Source organism: Silurus meridionalis, chromosome 6 (genome assembly GCF_014805685.1).
Source record: "Silurus meridionalis isolate SWU-2019-XX chromosome 6, ASM1480568v1, whole genome shotgun sequence".
NCBI lineage: Eukaryota > Metazoa > Chordata > Actinopteri > Siluriformes > Siluridae > Silurus > Silurus meridionalis.
In genome coordinates this window covers 31,538,157-31,555,206 of record NC_060889.1, presented here as the reverse complement: position 1 = coordinate 31,555,206, position 17,050 = coordinate 31,538,157, and the positions used below count along the sequence as shown (strand labels likewise).

At 38.0% G+C, this 17,050-nt stretch overlaps 1 protein-coding gene and 1 long non-coding RNA gene across 2 annotated transcripts; both read right to left on the bottom strand.

The window, feature by feature from the left end:
- Positions 1 to 1,089: 1,089 nt before the first annotated feature.
- LOC124387970 (C-C motif chemokine 5-like) lies at positions 1,090 to 3,971 on the bottom strand. Its single transcript, XM_046852592.1, has 5 exons — positions 3,878 to 3,971; positions 2,945 to 3,028; positions 2,733 to 2,846; positions 1,482 to 1,593; positions 1,090 to 1,357 (listed from the first exon to the last, which is right to left on the bottom strand). The coding sequence occupies exons 2-5, from the start codon at positions 3,018 to 3,020 to the stop codon at positions 1,264 to 1,266; spliced, it is 396 nt and encodes a 131-aa protein (XP_046708548.1). The 5' UTR covers positions 3,021 to 3,028; positions 3,878 to 3,971; the 3' UTR covers positions 1,090 to 1,263.
- Positions 3,972 to 5,306: 1,335 nt separating this feature from the next.
- On the bottom strand, positions 5,307 to 7,215 carry LOC124387997. The gene is made up of 4 exons (XR_006926311.1): positions 6,937 to 7,215; positions 6,317 to 6,540; positions 5,739 to 5,850; positions 5,307 to 5,532 (listed from the first exon to the last, which is right to left on the bottom strand). It is a non-coding gene; the product is annotated as an uncharacterized LOC124387997 (long non-coding RNA).
- Positions 7,216 to 17,050: the final 9,835 nt, after the last annotated feature.

The window sequence follows — 17,050 nt, the reverse complement described above, 5'->3', positions numbered from 1 at the left end:
AATGTGTTCATTTTCACAGACCTAATTCATTAATTAATATAAAACAATTAATACAATTAATTCAATTAATACAATTAATAAGACTCCGCCTGTCTCATTCTTATGCTTAAAGATCGGTACCAGCACACTCCTTCTCCATTCCTCAGGCATCTTCTCACCTTCCAAAATCTTGTTAAACAATCTGGTTAAAAACTCCACTGCATCTCTCCTAAACATCTCCACGCTTCTACCGGTATGTCATCTGGTCCAACCGACTTTCCATTCTTCATCCTCTTAATCGTTGCTCTCACTTCCTCCTTACTAATCCTATCTACATCCTGCTTCACCAACTCCACATCATTCAACCTTCTCTCTCTCTGATTTTCATCATTCATCAGCTGCTCAAAATACTCCCTCCACCTTCTCAACACACTCTCCTCACTAGTCAACACATTTCCATCTCCATCCTTTATTGCTCTAAGTTGCAGCACATCCTTCCCAGCTCGGTCCCTCTGTCTGGCCAATCGCTACAAATCCTTTTCTTCTTCCTTAGTGTTCAACTTCTCCTACAGCTCCTCATTTGACATTTATCATCATCCCTTCAACTTCCAGCTTCACGTTCATCACCCTATCAGAAACTCTCTTCACCTCCACTACACTCTTACTGTACTCTTCCTTCAGAATCACACCTACACCATTTCTCTTCCCATCCACACCATGACAGAACAGTTTAAATGTGTAAAAATGTAATAAGGGAAAGTAAAAGTCAGAAAAATAAATAGTGAAGTAAAAAACTGATACCAGAAAAATCTTCTGAAGTGTTTGTAGTTCGTTACTTCCCTGATCTATTTATATATATATATATATATATATATATATATATATATATATATATATATGCAGATAACAGAGAGAATGTTGGTGTGAATCTGGTTCTATAATCACTAGACTGGAGTTGATCTGAGAGTAATTCCATTAAAAGCTTCATGTTCTCTCAGTATAAATGCCCAGTTCCTGGAAGAACCCAGAGTTTGTGAGAGAACATCCCAGAACATCCCAACAATAGAAACAGTATTAAGAAGTGATTATTCAGAGAAACAAACCAAGAGGTCATGAGTTATAAATGTGCTTTAATTTGTGTAGAAGATGGAAATAAATCAGTGCCTGCAGTTACAGGTGTATTTTTAATAAAACATCAATTTGCTTTAATTAATGATACAAATGAAGCATCGTAAAAAATAATGCTAATTTATGTAGAGACTTTTTTGAATGTGTCGTCTGAGTCTATGCTGTTGGTTTACGTTTGCTTTCGATGATCCGCTTCAACCAATCCACCTCAGGATCTGCACACATCTGTAATCCCTTTTTTGTTGTAACACTGTAGAAGAAAGAAGATCAGAAGAAGAACCAGAATCTGTGAATCTTCTCATTTGGATTCTATTTTCGAATCCTCTTTGAGAATTATAAAACAAATAAAAAAAGGTTAGAATGACAAATCGTACATGACTCCAGGAATGATGCAGTCGAACCTTGTTTCTTTGACAGTGGCGATTTTTGCTGCAGGAATTGGTTTTTTAAGTAACTCAAAACAACACAATCCTGCTCCATGCACTCCTGTGGAACATTTCATCCAATTAAATGTAAAAAAAAAATGAAGAATTATAAAAATCATGAAGCATTTTCAATGACAAATATATCTAATAATAAATCGATATTGGGTCCAAAAAAAACAACTGCCAACATGTTTATTTATTAAATATGGATGTGTCTTACTTTTTTACTTCCTGTTAACATTATAGCAGCTATAAACAGCCGTTTCTTCTCCAGCCAATTACACACAATCCCCAATAACCCAAAACCATCTGCCTAGTTTTGTATTGATCCCCCTGGTACCACAAACACAACACTGACCTGAAAAGAAATGTGGAGATCGAGTCAGCACTTTGAACACACACACACACACACACACACACACACAAACACACATCTTTTACACACATTTCCTCCACATATAACATTTTCATGTTATATCACCTGCACCACCAATCACATGCCACTGCTGGGCCCTGGCGCACGGCCCTTAACCCTTAACTGCTCTGTAGTATAAAAACACATAGTTGTAAGTGGATGAGGGTCTGTCAAATTCTGTAAATGAAGTTGGGTGCAGAATTTTAACAGCATTTATTTATGTCCATTTTATTGATTAAATAGTTTATTTAGAAGAGCCTGTCAGTGTGGTTTATGTGTATTTCACATAAAGTGTGACTCGGTTACTCGGGTTAACGGTGTCTATATCAATGATATTTCTGCCTCAGATAAAGGAAGAGGCAGCCGTGCGTGTCAGAAACTTTACTCACTGTACCAATTTATATTGAAGGCATTTGGTGGACACCTTCAGCCAGAATTACTGTGAAAGAACATCTAATGTTACATATAGGCAACCAAAAAAGTCTTGTGAGCAGTCCAATGCCGTACCCACTGAGTAACCACTGCCCACATGACATACCTCTGAACCCACTTACTTACATTTAGATTTATTAATGCCGGAACATTTAGAGAAGGGAATTGTGGAGCATATAACCCAAAGCCCCCAAATCCCACTCTAGACTGGCCCTATATCTTGCCCATAAACATACTCAATTATATGTTCTACCCATAAACTGGGTAGAAAGTGTTTATTGTAGTCACAAATTACTTTCCTGAACCTCTATGTGTTTGTTCATTGTGTAGAGGTTCTGTGTGATCCTGTTGACCTGAATTCGTTGTGCCTGAAGTACAGGAGGTTGTTGAGATTTCTTGACCATGCACTGTTGAGGAATCCATGTGTAGTGAATCCTCGTTTAAACAAAAATGGGTCATGAGTTCATCTATGATAAAAAATAAAATTCAAACAGAGAAAATTGGTAATAAGTTCATTCTATGTGGTAAAATAGGGAAATATGTGAGCGGCTTTTGTTAAACTTACCATCACATTCTGTGTAGTAATAAAAGCAGGTGATCACCAGTAGAACCAGCAGAACCGAATGACTAGTGGAGAACATAGCTGATGCTAAAGGTGGAAAATGACTGAGTAAATGAAAGGAAGAGGTCTGCTGGGTATTTAAATAGTCACCAGTGATGAAATGGTGGCACAGGAAACTCATGTGTGACTTTTTACGATAACAAAACATGCAAAGCTCAGAGGCACTGGTGCAAAGAACAACCTGTAAAGAATGTGTACTAACGTACTTACAATCTACATTAATACACAGAAAAATAAGACATGATACAGTGATTATTGACTTTAATTCTTGTACGGATTTTGTTTTCTGCTCAGGCGCCAATTTGTTTTGCTGCATTGTGGATACGCAAGTGTAGATTAGTCTTACATATAATTTTACAAAGTTTTATTGCAGTGAATATACATTTATAGTGTATTCAATTAGTAGTATTAGTGCATTAGTGCATGTGTTTATCCAATATTTTGTAAAGGCTGATCAGTGACAGTGTAATTTAAGTGTACCAGTATCCTAAATGATGTATAGACTGTAATATTAATATTGTCAGTTATAATGCTAAATATTATAAATAGAATATTACAGGATATAGTTCATATATTATACTGCACACAAATCTACAGAGATGTTTTTATATAGTTTTATAATTATATATACTGTCAGAAAGGGGTTTGTGAGCGGAAGGACCCAAATGCAGGACCCAACAGGGATATGGTGAAAGCAGTCTTTGATGGAGGGTGTGGGCAGAGTAAACAGAGTACAAAATGTTGGCAAGAGCGAAAACATGGTCTCAAAAACAGTCCTTAATCAGAGTAATGCAGGGAGAACCAAAAATCAGAAATCAATTAGTCCAAAAAATTAAAGAGCCGGAAAACAGAACAACAAAGGGCAGAAACACAAACCGAAAAACAAGTCCAAACCAATGCAGGCAGAACAAGGACCAGGACCAGGGTCAGGAACAGGAACTAAAACAGGCAGGGAGGCAAAAATAATTTCAGGGACAAGGAAGCCGGTGAGATAATCTATCATGTAATCTAATCAACATGTAAATGTATCTTTGCAGTGAAGCCAGTGTCTGCAGGGTCACTGTCACATTAGATTAATATGTGGATTATTGCATAGGGACAGATTAATGAGACAATAAGAGGTTGGACATGTTTATTACTTAAAATACTTAATAAGATGTAAAATCCGATGATTCGCTACCAATCAAATGATAATTTGCATTTCGTTCAAGCCACGTGATCACTGGAGCCTTCGCGGGTTTGCGTTGGGACGCCGTCATGAATTTTAATCGGTGAATCCGTGGTGTAGACGCCATATTGGGGAATATTTGTATTTGTATTTATGTATAAATTTGACAGTACATGGATGATCTGAGTATGCAATAAACTTGCTCGAAAAAAAAGCTACTTATTTCCAGAAAAAAAAACAAAAAAAAACATGAAACGGCCTAAATGTGGTGAGACTAATCACATGCCATCCTTTATATATATATATATATATATATATATATATATATATATATATATATATATATATATATATAATATAAAAAACCTCTAGGGATATTCTGGTATCATTATTATTTACACGTGTTTTATTTCACAGCTTACAAACATCTTTTCATTAGGCAGGAAAAAGGGTAAATGTATTTTTCAAAATTATGTTTTCATACTTATCTCTTTTTTTTCCTTTGCATCCAAATGGAACTGGTTTTAATGAACTCGGGGTTAAAGAAAAAATTTTAATAATTTTTTTATCAGCATTAAAACTACCATTTTGCAGTCATTCAATTTTCTTTCAAATTCTTATTTGTGATCTGCATGTTCGATTTGGCAGATGTTTTACGCCGGATGCCCTTCATAACGCAACCCTCCCCATTTATCCGGGCTTGGGACCGGCACTAAGAGTGCACTGGCTTGTGCCTCCCTAATGGCTGGGTTTTCAAAATCTACACTGATGTCTCTAAATGGACAGGTAATGGTGTGAGTGCCCTGGGCAAACATGAGCTTATGCCAGCTGGGCACTGAACTTCACACAGTTCCCAACTTTTATTCGCTTTAGTTTTTTAATTCTGACACCATGCTTGTTGTGAATTGACCTAGCAGATAAACATATCAAACTGAAGGTCAGTCATGTATTTTATTGGTTTTCCATTGTCCTGCCCCCTAATTCCCACAACACATGACCGTGCATCAGGGTGGTGATTGGCAGATAATTTTCATATCATGACACTGTACGTATATTTTATATATATATATATATATATATATATATATATATATATATATATATATATATATATATATATATATATAGTGTCTGTGGAACTGAATCATGCTGTCTCAATTTATGTTTTGATGAATAATCTAAATAAAAATTCCTGAACTACAGAAGTGAATTTTGTATGAATATGAATTAATTATTAAACAAAGGACTAGGGGATGGAGCTGGAGGTGAAGATGAGTAGAACAAGTCAATAGTTTTCATGTGCATCTGCACCCACTTGAGTTCAGGATCTACACACACCTGTTGGCTGTCCTTCAGGGTAAAGCTGCAGATTAGAGAGAAGATGTACATCAGTGTAGAACTGCAATAAAATCAGAAAATCTCACACACACACACTCCAAACCTCCACCATTATATACAGTTATATTATATTACACACAATTATACAATAATAATGCACATGAAAATGATCACTTTTTATTATTATTCTTAAAAATGAATAAAAAGAACAATGAGGAGGTAAAAACTCACATGACTCCAGGATTTGCACACTGACGGTCTGTTACTTTATACCCTGTAATGTCTCTAAAAGGGATTCGAGTTATCTGGTATCTGGAACAGCATGAATCTTGTACATATTGGTCTGTAAGAAAACATTTCCACAATCAGTTTTGTGATTAAATGTTCAATAATTAGATATAAAACACTTTTATATTCAGTATAAAATGCAGGTTTGAAGTATCCAATAAACTGTTTCTTAAATCTGGATCCTGATTGGTTGCCAGGTGTTGAATTCTGTAGAACAGCAGCTCTGACAGTAGTGCAGGTTTATACTGTAATAATAGTTGCTATAGTAACAGTTCATTCACAGGGACGTGTCCAGCATTTTTCTTACTATACAATTAAAAGATTTGTTGATGGGAAAATAATTGACAGTAAATCTGCTTCATCACCACATTCCATTACTCAGTATTTAACTTTAACTTTGTCATAAACATACAGGTGTGTATTAACACTGTTTATTTCCACAACCTCTTACTGCTACTATTAATAATAATTAAAAGGACATTAAAAAGGATAAAATATTGAAAAGGTGAACTTTATCTTACTCTGGACCATTGTGAAGGACTGAAGGCAGGTGAGAACCAGCAGAACCAGTATGAGAGAATGAGAGCTCATGACTAATGATAATGATGATGATGTTGATGATGATGGTCACTATGTGAACAGACGGTATTAATGAAGATATCTCCTAATTCTTCAGTTGATAAAGCTGGTATCAGGAGAAGAGAGTGTTTTGGGTGTTTTGACTGCAGGCCTTGAAGGATCAGAGCTGTTTTGGTGACACATTGAGACAATATTTAGACAATATCAGGCAGGTTGGGGGAATGTTCTGGCTGATCAGAGTAAAGTTAATATTTAACAGATATTTACTGACCACCAGGTTTGCATATCAACGACAAAGAAAACAGGATTTTCATTATTATCATCTGATGAAAATGAGGTAAACTAAGTTATTTTAATAATTTACATACTTCTAACATGAAAAGTGGAGTAAATGATAAAGGAATTGCTAGCAGTTAGAATCAGAGTGAATTATTCAAAAGGTAAAATGCAGTAATGCTCCACAAACACTGTTGGATATGAAGTTGAGATCCAGTCAGGATCCAGTCAGTAAGTGTTAAACGACACAGAAGAATCTTGGAGAACTGGTTTCACTTGAACTTACCTCAGGATTCACACATGAACTGAGCAAACACATCAAAATGATCTTATTGTTTTTTTCTTATTATTATTTATTAACTCCTACAGATTTAACAGTTACTGTAAAACTGAGGGAAAAAATGATTGTACTGGAAACATACAAGCACAAATGACTTCCCCTTTTTCTTTCCTCCTTCTTCTTCTTCAGCATTTTCAGTGTTTTGTTGCCATCTATTGGACCACTTCAGACCACAGATTTACTCAAACTCTTATATTTTGTGCCATAAACCTGAAATTGTGTTAAAAATGGCTGTAAACTGAACCAGTTTTACTAGAACATACTAGCACATGTACCCCTCAGATAGTTATACCACTAATATTATTACTGTCTCTATAAATCATGAACAGAAATAATCTAAAGTATTTTAAAGTATATTTAGAGTACATTTAGAGATGATAAAATTGTATGAGTTAAAAGATAATATTTTGTGGGAAGGGCCAAGCATAGAAAATTACTCGAGATGATTATAATATGTAGCCACCTCTAGAATTATAAACTTGAATTCACTAAACAATGTTAAATATAAGTTACTTTAGAAGTCACTCTGAATCATGGTGAATTTCATGAATGGAAGTGTAAAAATTAAATGAAGATCCAGTCAGGATCCAGTCAGTAAGTGGAAGCCGAAACCGAGCAACCAGTTTCACTTTAACTTACCTCAGGATTTAACCATAAACACATGTATCCACCTCAGATACTTCACTAATCTGAATGTATAATTATGTACAAAATGTTTAACTCTATATAAAATATATTTAGAGTACAGTATTAGATTGTTTGGATAGCTCTTAGATGTCTTTATTGATGATTTAACAGTTTTTACCTCAATTTTTTTTTAACTGGGCTTGGTAAAAAAATGAAATCAAATATATCAAATATATCAGCAAAATATTCCACCTCTCCCTGGAACAGTCTGTTGTCCCCTCATGCTTCAAACAGTCCACTATTGTTCCTGTCCAAAATAAATGCCAACTCACCTCAACAAATACCACCCTCCAGCCCAGCGGCATCATTACCATACACATGGAATCCTCTACAGTTCATCTACCGCCAAAATTACAAAAATCTACTGAGGATGCCATTAGACGTGAAGTCTCCGAGGTAAGATGGTGCTGGTCCATTTTTGGCCTTGTAGGCAAGCATCAGTAATTTGAATCTGATACGTGCAGCTACCGGAAGCCAGTGAAGGGAGCACAGCAGTGGCGTGGTGTGGGAGAACTTAAGCAGGTTGAACACAACAGAAGCATTTTAAATCATTTGCAGTGGATGAATAGTGTTTTAGAGGTAGACATGCCAGCAGAGAGCTGCAGTAGTCAAGCACCTGAGCAGCCTGTGTGGACAGAAATGTTCGAATACTTCTCATGTTGTAGAGAAGGAACTGACAAGACTGAGCCACATTAGCAACATGTAAGAAGAAGGACAGTTAATTGTCCATAGTTACCATATAGTTACCCCAAGGTAACGAGCAGTGGCTGAAGGGGAGAGCAGAGATTTATGAAGAGTTATTCTGAGATCCTGACCTGGAGATAAGTCACCTGGGATGACTAGCAGTTCGGTTTTGCTGGGGCTTGGGAGTTTTAGTTGATAAGCACTCATCTACGAAGATATGTCCACCAAGCATGCCGAGATCCGAGCGGAAGCTGTGGTATCTGAGAGAAGAAAGGAGAAGTTGAGTTGAGTGTTATCTGCATAGCAGTGGTAAGAAAACCCATGTGAGGATAAGACTTCACCAAGAGAGTAAGTATAGACGGAGAAAAGGAGGAGACTAAGTACTGAGCCTTGTGGGACACCAGTGGAGAGTCTGCATGGGGCAGATGTGGACCCTCTCCATGTTACCTGGTATGAGCGATCTACCAGGTAGAAAGCAAACCATTCTCAAGCTGCTCTGCAAATACCGAGGCTCCTGAGGGTTGACAAGAGAGTCTTGTGCTTGACTGTGTTGAATGCTGCTGAAAGGTCATGGAGGATGAGGACAGACGACAGTTTGGCTGGTCGAGCAGCATGTAGTTTCTCAGTGATCACCAAAAGAGCCATCTCTGTGGAATGTGCCGCATGAAGCCAGACTGGTTTGGATTACGAAGGTTGTTCTTTGAGAGCTAGACAGACAGTTGGTTAAAAACAGCACAATACAGAGATGTAAAAAGTAAGGAGAGAAGTGATACTTGTCTGTAGTTGTTAATGTTCGATGGACTAGAGCAGGTTTCTTCAAGATGGGAATAACCCTCACTTGCTTGAAGGCAGCACATTGCCAGATGCTAAGGACCCATTGATGATCATTGAGATTACTGGTAGGAGGTCTTGTGAGATGGTCTAAAGCATAGTTATAGTCATTGGATCCAGAGGGCAGGTGGTGAGATTGCAAGATTGGATGATTGCAGTATCTCTTCTATTATGGTTAAAACATTTAAAGGCAGAAGAGTAGGGGATTCCTGGCTGTGTAGTGTAGGCATTGTTGGGGAGGAAGTGAAGGTCTGACAGATTCCCTCAAACTTCTTATTATACAAGGAGGCAAAGTCTTCAGCATCTAGGGATGATGAAGCAGGTGGAGCAGGGAGTTTAGGAAGTGAAGAATAGATGTTATGGACCTAACAAGAATCTTGTGCAGAGGTTGTGTTCTGAGGACCTCAGCCATCCCAATAATGGACTATTTTCTCTGTTAAGTTCAGCGAAGCACTTCCACTCCTTGAAAGAGAATGAGGAGGAGCTTCTTCCCGCAGTCTATTCAGAGTTTAAAACAGGAAAAACCCAGCAACTTTCACCTGGACTTCTCTCTCTGTCTCACTTCACAGCACAATTTTTTACATTATTGAATGTCACTTTAACTCACAGCATGATGTCACTTTTATACCAGCACATGGACACTTTAATGTCAAACACACTGAATCACTTTAATCTGTACTTCTGTCAATATCGGTCATATACATCCCTTTCTGTGTAATTCGTAACAAACACAAACACACACACACACACACACACACACACAATATATATATATATATATATATATATATATATATATATATATATATATATATATATATTTATATATAAATTGAATTATCATCACTAGGCATGATCAGTTTATCCGCCTCTCTTCTCACCCTGATGTGCCCATCACTCTGGAAAAGGGTGAACTCATCAGACCACATGACCTTCTTTCATTGCTCCAGAGTCCAATGTTTATGTGCCCTAACAAATTGAAGACTTTATTCCGATTAGCCGCACTGATAAGTGATTTTCTTAAGACTACACAGCTGTTTAGCCCAGCTTGAGTTCCCTTCGCATTGTGCGTGTGGAAATGCTTTTACTTTCTGTTATGGATAGACCAGGCGTCAGAACCCGAGAGTACAACAGGTGGTCTTTATTGGTCTTGAAAATACAAACACAAAAGAGTATGAAATGAGACTGCAGGAAATGAAGACTTAACCGAATGCTTCACCTGAAGTGTAGCTAGGAACATGGAACCTCAGATACAGCGAGGACAATAAGTAAGTATTAGAACACCCTGCTATTTTGCAAGTTCTCACACTTAGAAATCATGGAGGGGTCTGAAATTGTCATTGTAGGTGCATGTCCACTGTGAGAGAGATAATCAAAAAAAAAATCCAGAAATCACAATTTTTTAACTATTTATTTGTATGATACAGATGCAAATAAGTATTTGAACACCAGTCTATCAGCTAGAATTCTGACCCTCAAAGACCTGTTAGTCTGCTTTCAAAATGTCCACCTCCACTACATTTATTATCCTAAAATAAATGCACCTGTTTGAGGTCGTTAGCTGCATAAAGACACCTGTCCAACCTATACAATCAGTAAGAATCCAACTACTAAGATGGCCAAGACCAAAGAGCTGTCCAAAGACACTAGAGACAAAATTGTACACCTCCACAAGGCTGGAAAGGGCTACGGGGAAATTTCCAAGCAGCTTGGTGTAAAAAGGTCCACTGTTGGAGTAATCATCAGAAAATGGAAGAAGCTAAACATGACTGTCATTCTCCCTCGGACTGGGGCTCCATGCAAGATCTCACCTCATGGGGTCTCAATGATCCTAAGGAAGGTGAGAAATCAGCCCAGAACTACACGGGAGGAGCTGGTCAATGACCTGAAAAGAGCTGGGACCACCGTTTCCAAGGTTACTGTTGGTAATACACTAAGACGTCATGGTTTGAAATCATGCATGGCACCGACGGTTCCGTTGCTTAAACCAGCACATGTCCAGGTACGTCTTAAGTTTGCCAATGACCATTTGGATGATCCAGAGGAGTCATGGGAGAAAGTCATGTGGTCAGATGAGACCAAAATAGAACTTTTGGGTCATAATTCCACTAAACGTGTTTGGAGGAAGAAGAATGATGAGTACCATCCCAAGAACACCATCCCTACTGTGAAGTATGGGGGTGGTAGCATCATGCTTTGGGGGTGTTTTTCTGCACATGGGACAGGGCAACTGCACTGTATTACAGTTTTTTCTGAATGCTTAAGCGCTAATCGTGATTCTTGTAGCACAATTTCTAAAACTATTAATACGTATAGCAAAACCACTCACTGAGTTTGCAAAACTAAAAGCACAAACACTGCTTTGACACAAACACAGTTTGCAATTTTGTAACACACACTTTGCAAAACTGTAGGCACAATTCACTGCACAACACTCTTTTTGCAGAACTTTAAACACAACTCACTGCTTACACTCAATTACCAAATTTCCAACACACTCCTAGCAAAATTATACACATGTATGGCTATCATTAACACTATTTTGCCAACTGTCTGGCACACTTTCACATGTGAAAACTGTTTTAGATAATTAGTTCACTTTGCAATCAGCCTAAGCACTATAAATAAGCCACAGGTAAGCTGTCTGTGTGGAGTACAATGGAAGGAGCAGTAAGAGTGAGAAGAGTAAAAATCAGAGGAGGCCGAGGAGGCCGAGGGAGAGGACGTGGAGGTGAAGAAGATGGAGGAAGAGGACGTGGAGGTGAAGTAGCGAGAGGGTTAGAGGAAGTTAGAGGAAGAGGACAAGGAGGAGCAAGAAGAGTCCGAGGAGGCCGAGGGAGAGGACGTGGAGGTGAAGAAGCAAAAGGGTTAGAGGAAGTAAGAGGAAGAGGACAAGGAGGAGCAAGAAGAGGCCGAGGAGGCCGAGGGAGAGGACGTGGAGGTGAAGAAGCGAGAGGGTTAGAGGAAGTTAGAGGAAGAGGACAAGGAGGAGCAAGAAGAGGACGAGGAGGAAAAGAGGAAGGGTAAGAAGAGTAAGAAATAGAATAACTGATGACATCAGAGCTACAATAGTGGACCATGTCATCAACCATGGGATGACCCTGAGGGAAGCTGGCCAACGGGTTCAGCCTAATTTGAGCCGCTACAATGTGGCAAGCATCATTAGGACATTTTGAAATGAGAATCGGTAAGTACTTTGTAGCACTGCCAATGGTACTGTTGTGAGAAACACAACAGTACCATACATGCAAAAATACTGAAATTGTTACTTTACAGAATTGCTAGACGTCCAGATGTTGGGGCAGAGGAAGAATGTTCACTCCAGAGCAAGAGACCCATATAGTGAACATGGTGATTGCCTATAATGCAATAAGACTGCGCAAAATACAGCAGCGCATAATTGATAATGACACCATCTTTCAAAATATACACAGTGTAAGCATTTCTGCACTAAGTATTGTACTTGCGCGCCACAGAATAAGAATGAAGCAAATTTACAGAGTTCCTTTCGAGAGAAACACAGAACGTGTAAAGCAACTGCGATATGACTATGTGCAGATAAGCTATAGTGTCATTGGTTCTGAATTTGGAAGTGCATACTGTAGTGCTGTGCATGGGCCTGATGTGTTGCATTTGTTTTGTCTTGTCCAGAGAGTGATGGAACTAGAAGCAGATGCAATGGGACATGAGCTACTTTTTGTAGATGAGGCCGGTTTTAACCTCAGTAAAACCAGGAGACGTGGCAGGAACATTACTGGACACCTTGCCATCATCAATGTCCCAGGACAACGTGGTGGTAACATAACCATGTGTGCAGCTATAAGCCAAAATGGTGTTGTTCACCATCATGCAACCATAGGCCCATACAACACTGCACACATTATTGCATTCCTGGACACCTTACATGACATGCTAACTGTTCAGAGACCAGAGCATACCCGATATGTCATCATATGGGACAATGTTAGTTTCCATAGGGCTGCTTTGGTCCGCAACTGGTTTACAGACCACCCATCCTTCATGGCACTCAACCTCCCTCCATACTCTCCATTCTTAAATCCCATCGAGAAGTTCTTCTCTGCCTGGCGCTGGAAAGTGTCGACCGTCATCCTCATCAACAGGTAGCCCTTTTACAGGCAATGGAGGAGGCATGTGGAGATATTGACCAGGCATCATGTCAGGCCTGGATACGGCATTCAAGGAGATATTTTCCCCGGTGCCTTGGACTGGAGGATATTGCATGCGATGTGGACGAAATTTTGTGGCCGGACCCAGAAAGACGACATGATGTAGGCTGATTGTCTTTTTTTTCTTTTTTTGTGAAATTACTATTTTGTGTTCTGACTTTGTCTTGGTTTTGATGAGTGTGAATAAACACCAATACTTGAAGTTTGGATCCTTGTATGTTTACATGACACTATGACAAAAGTATGACCTCAAACTGACATCTGTACACAGAGAAAGCAAAAGCCAGATGTGTTTTGTATTCATACCATCAGTGTGTAGTTGGCACATTGTGTGCTTAGTAGATGATGGCTTGTGTTTACTGTTTGATACGAAAACACCATTTTTACGAAGGTGTGAACAGTTAATCTAGCTGTGTTCGCTTTTGCAAGAGTTTTTTTTTTTTTTTGCAACTACAATGTTTTGATAATTGGGTGAAAGGTTTTCTTATTTGTGTGTAGAGTTTTGCAAAAATAGCCAATAGTTACAAAAAATGTGCTTAAGCAATCAGAAAAAAACTGTAAGAAGAGGATGACCGGGGCCATGTATTGCGAGTTTTTGGGGAACAACCTCCTTCCCTCAGTTAGAGCATTGAAGATGGGTCGAGGCTGGGTCTTCCAAAATGAAAATGACCTGAAGCACACAGCCAGGATAACCAAGGAGTGGCTCTGTAAGAAGCATATCAAGGTCCGTGTTTCTCAGAGACAGGCCAGAAACCTGACTGATCTAGAGAAGATCTGTGTGGTGGAGTGGGCCAAAATCCCTCCTGCAGTGTGTGCAAACCTGGTAAAAAACTACAGGAAACGTTTGACCTCTGTAATTGCAAACAAAGGCTACTGTACCAAATATTAACATTGACTTTCTCAGGTGTTCAAATACTTATTTGCAGCTGTATCATACAAATAAATAGTTAAAAAATCATATATTGTGATTTCGGGATTTTTTTTTTAGATTATGTCTCTTACAGTGGACATGCACCTACGATGACAATTTCAGACCCCTTCATGATTTCTAAGTGGGAGAACTTGCAAAATAGCAGGGTGTTCAAACACTTATTTTCCTCACTGTAGTATGAGCGATAGGTAGTCCGGATGATCTATAGCCGGTAACTGAGATCGGACGGTAAATAATGGGGAAGAGAGGCCTTATAAAGCGGATGGGTAAATGGAGGACAGGTGTAGGTGATTAGTCGGAGGGGAGGCTAAGCGAGAGTGTGAGCGTTGGAGGAAGGCGTGACTGGTGGCTCTCTGACACTTTCACTATTAAACACAGCCATGAGTTCTACTGTTGGGTTTTACGATCTGGTTTCACCAAATGTTTAAGTGATTGCCAAACACGATCATTCAGGATTTTTTTCTGGCCACATTTCCTTCTTGAAGATGATGTTCCCCATTACCCTTCTGGTTTTTAATAATGTGCTGGACATTTCTTAACCCAATTTTAGTAGTTTCAGCAAATCTCCTTGAATGTTTTCTTTGCTTGATGCAGGCCAATAATTTGACCTTCTGAAACAGATGAACATCTCTTCCACGACCACAGGGCATGTGTTCCGACATGGTTGTTAAAGAAATGATAAGCTACCCACTTATCAGTCAGGGTTAAATAACTTGTTGCCAGCTGAAACAATCATCTATGCAGTAATTATACAATAGGAGGCTTAGTTAAATCCAGGGGTGAATTTTTTTTTGGATGGGCAGTGTATATATTATATTATTTTTAACCTTATTTTTTTATAATTTTTAGTTATACATATATTTTTATATACTTGTATACTATTTTTATTTATTTATTTAATTTTACTTACTTTATCTTTATATTATTTTCTTTTTTTCATGTTTTTTGCATGTTGGACAGCCATAAAAGATTTCACTACATGTCATACTCAGTATGAATGTGTATGTGACAAATAAAACTTGAATTAGAATTTTAGTAAGTGCAGCCGGGAACTGGTGCTGTAGTCAATACCCCCTGTTGCCAAGTTTGCTGTAGTGTTCCCTTTTTTTATTTATTTATTTATTTTTTTTAACCTTTGCACAGCTAAGTAAATGTTCTGGGTTTTTGTTTGTTTGTTTTTGTGTTTGTTTGTTTGTTTTTTTTGCTGCCACTGTTGGATTGGTAATGTGATGTAAAAAAGTTATGTTTTGGAAATGTTATAATGTACTGGATCTTCAATGGAAATATTCATAAATATGTAAATTACAAAGGTATATATTTTCAAAATATTTCTAAATTACCAGTTGTAACCTTTTGTTTGTTTTACTCATGGATGACAGTTGACAGTCCTTTGGCTTACTTTTGGCCAAAATTTGGCCAAATAGGAGCAGACGGCAAAAATGGCATCTTTCCACTTGGTATGTGGACCAGATGAAAGTGAGTCAGATGTGGGCCTCAGGAATTTTGCTGGAATCTGGGAGGGCAGTTTGAAGAAAAAAAATCCACTTTGATCAAAAAATGACAAAGAATCCTCCTTTTAAATCTATTTAAAATGTACACTTTCCCATGGCTGTGTTTAATTACACTAAATAAAAAAGAGAAAGAAAAGTAAGCTTGAATTTAAACTCATTAATACACTAAATGTAACATAAATAACTTCTACCTTGTATTTTTTTTTTTAATGATACATCATTAGTGTCTGAGACTTTAACACTCTCACAACTTCAGCAAGACTAATGAGAGAGAGTTCACACTGCTTTTACAAGTGTTACAACCTGCAGGTAGTTTGGGGGTTGTATTGTATTTGTGTGTGGTTTATGTGTGCAGGTGCCATCCTGAGACTTCAGTACAGGGCTTCCCCGCACTCCAGTTAACTAAAGCCACACCAACCTCCAATAGATGACATAACTAGGAGTCAGGTTGGAAGCGGGAATCATGAACTCGCTTAGCTGACGCTTGCGTTGTTCTTTTGTTATTCTGTTTCATGCTTTGTGATTTCTTGTTACTGAATTACACCAACCCTAGACTGGGACGTAACACAAGGTAAAGATTGCTAACAGATTCCACATTGTCAGAATGTGTATTGGTCACGGAACACAAAACAACCATCTGAATAAACAAAGAAGCAGCTTTAGTTCCTGAGAATACTGCCTGAGAAACATATACATACGAACATTAGGCAGGCCCAAGATATAATAAATCAGAATGTTTGAAAATAAAAGTGTTTAATATCTAAAAAAAGATTTTTCCTCTTAAGCATGCCATCAATTTGCTTTAAACATCATATTAAGTTAATTCATTTGAATTTGTAATTAATTTTTTACTTTAGTCTAGGTCATTTTTTTCACAGACATTTCTGAATTGTGTTTGTCATTGTGTACTGAGTGAAGATTATTGAGAAAATAAATCTATTTGAACATTTTCAGTATCAGGCTGCAACACGTGTGTGTGTGTGTGTGTGTGTGTGTGTGTGTGTGTGTGTGTGTGTGTGTATGTTAGTGTGTGTTGGTTGTGTTTTATTGTGAGTGTGTGTTATTGTGTATGTGAGTGTTTTATACTGTATGAGTGTGTTATTGTGTATGTAAGTGTGTGTTATTCTATATGTTAGTGTGTGTTGGTTGTATATTATTGTGTGTGTAAGTGTGTGTTGGTTGTGTTTTATTGTGTGTGTAAATGTGTGTGTTATTCTATATGTTAGTGT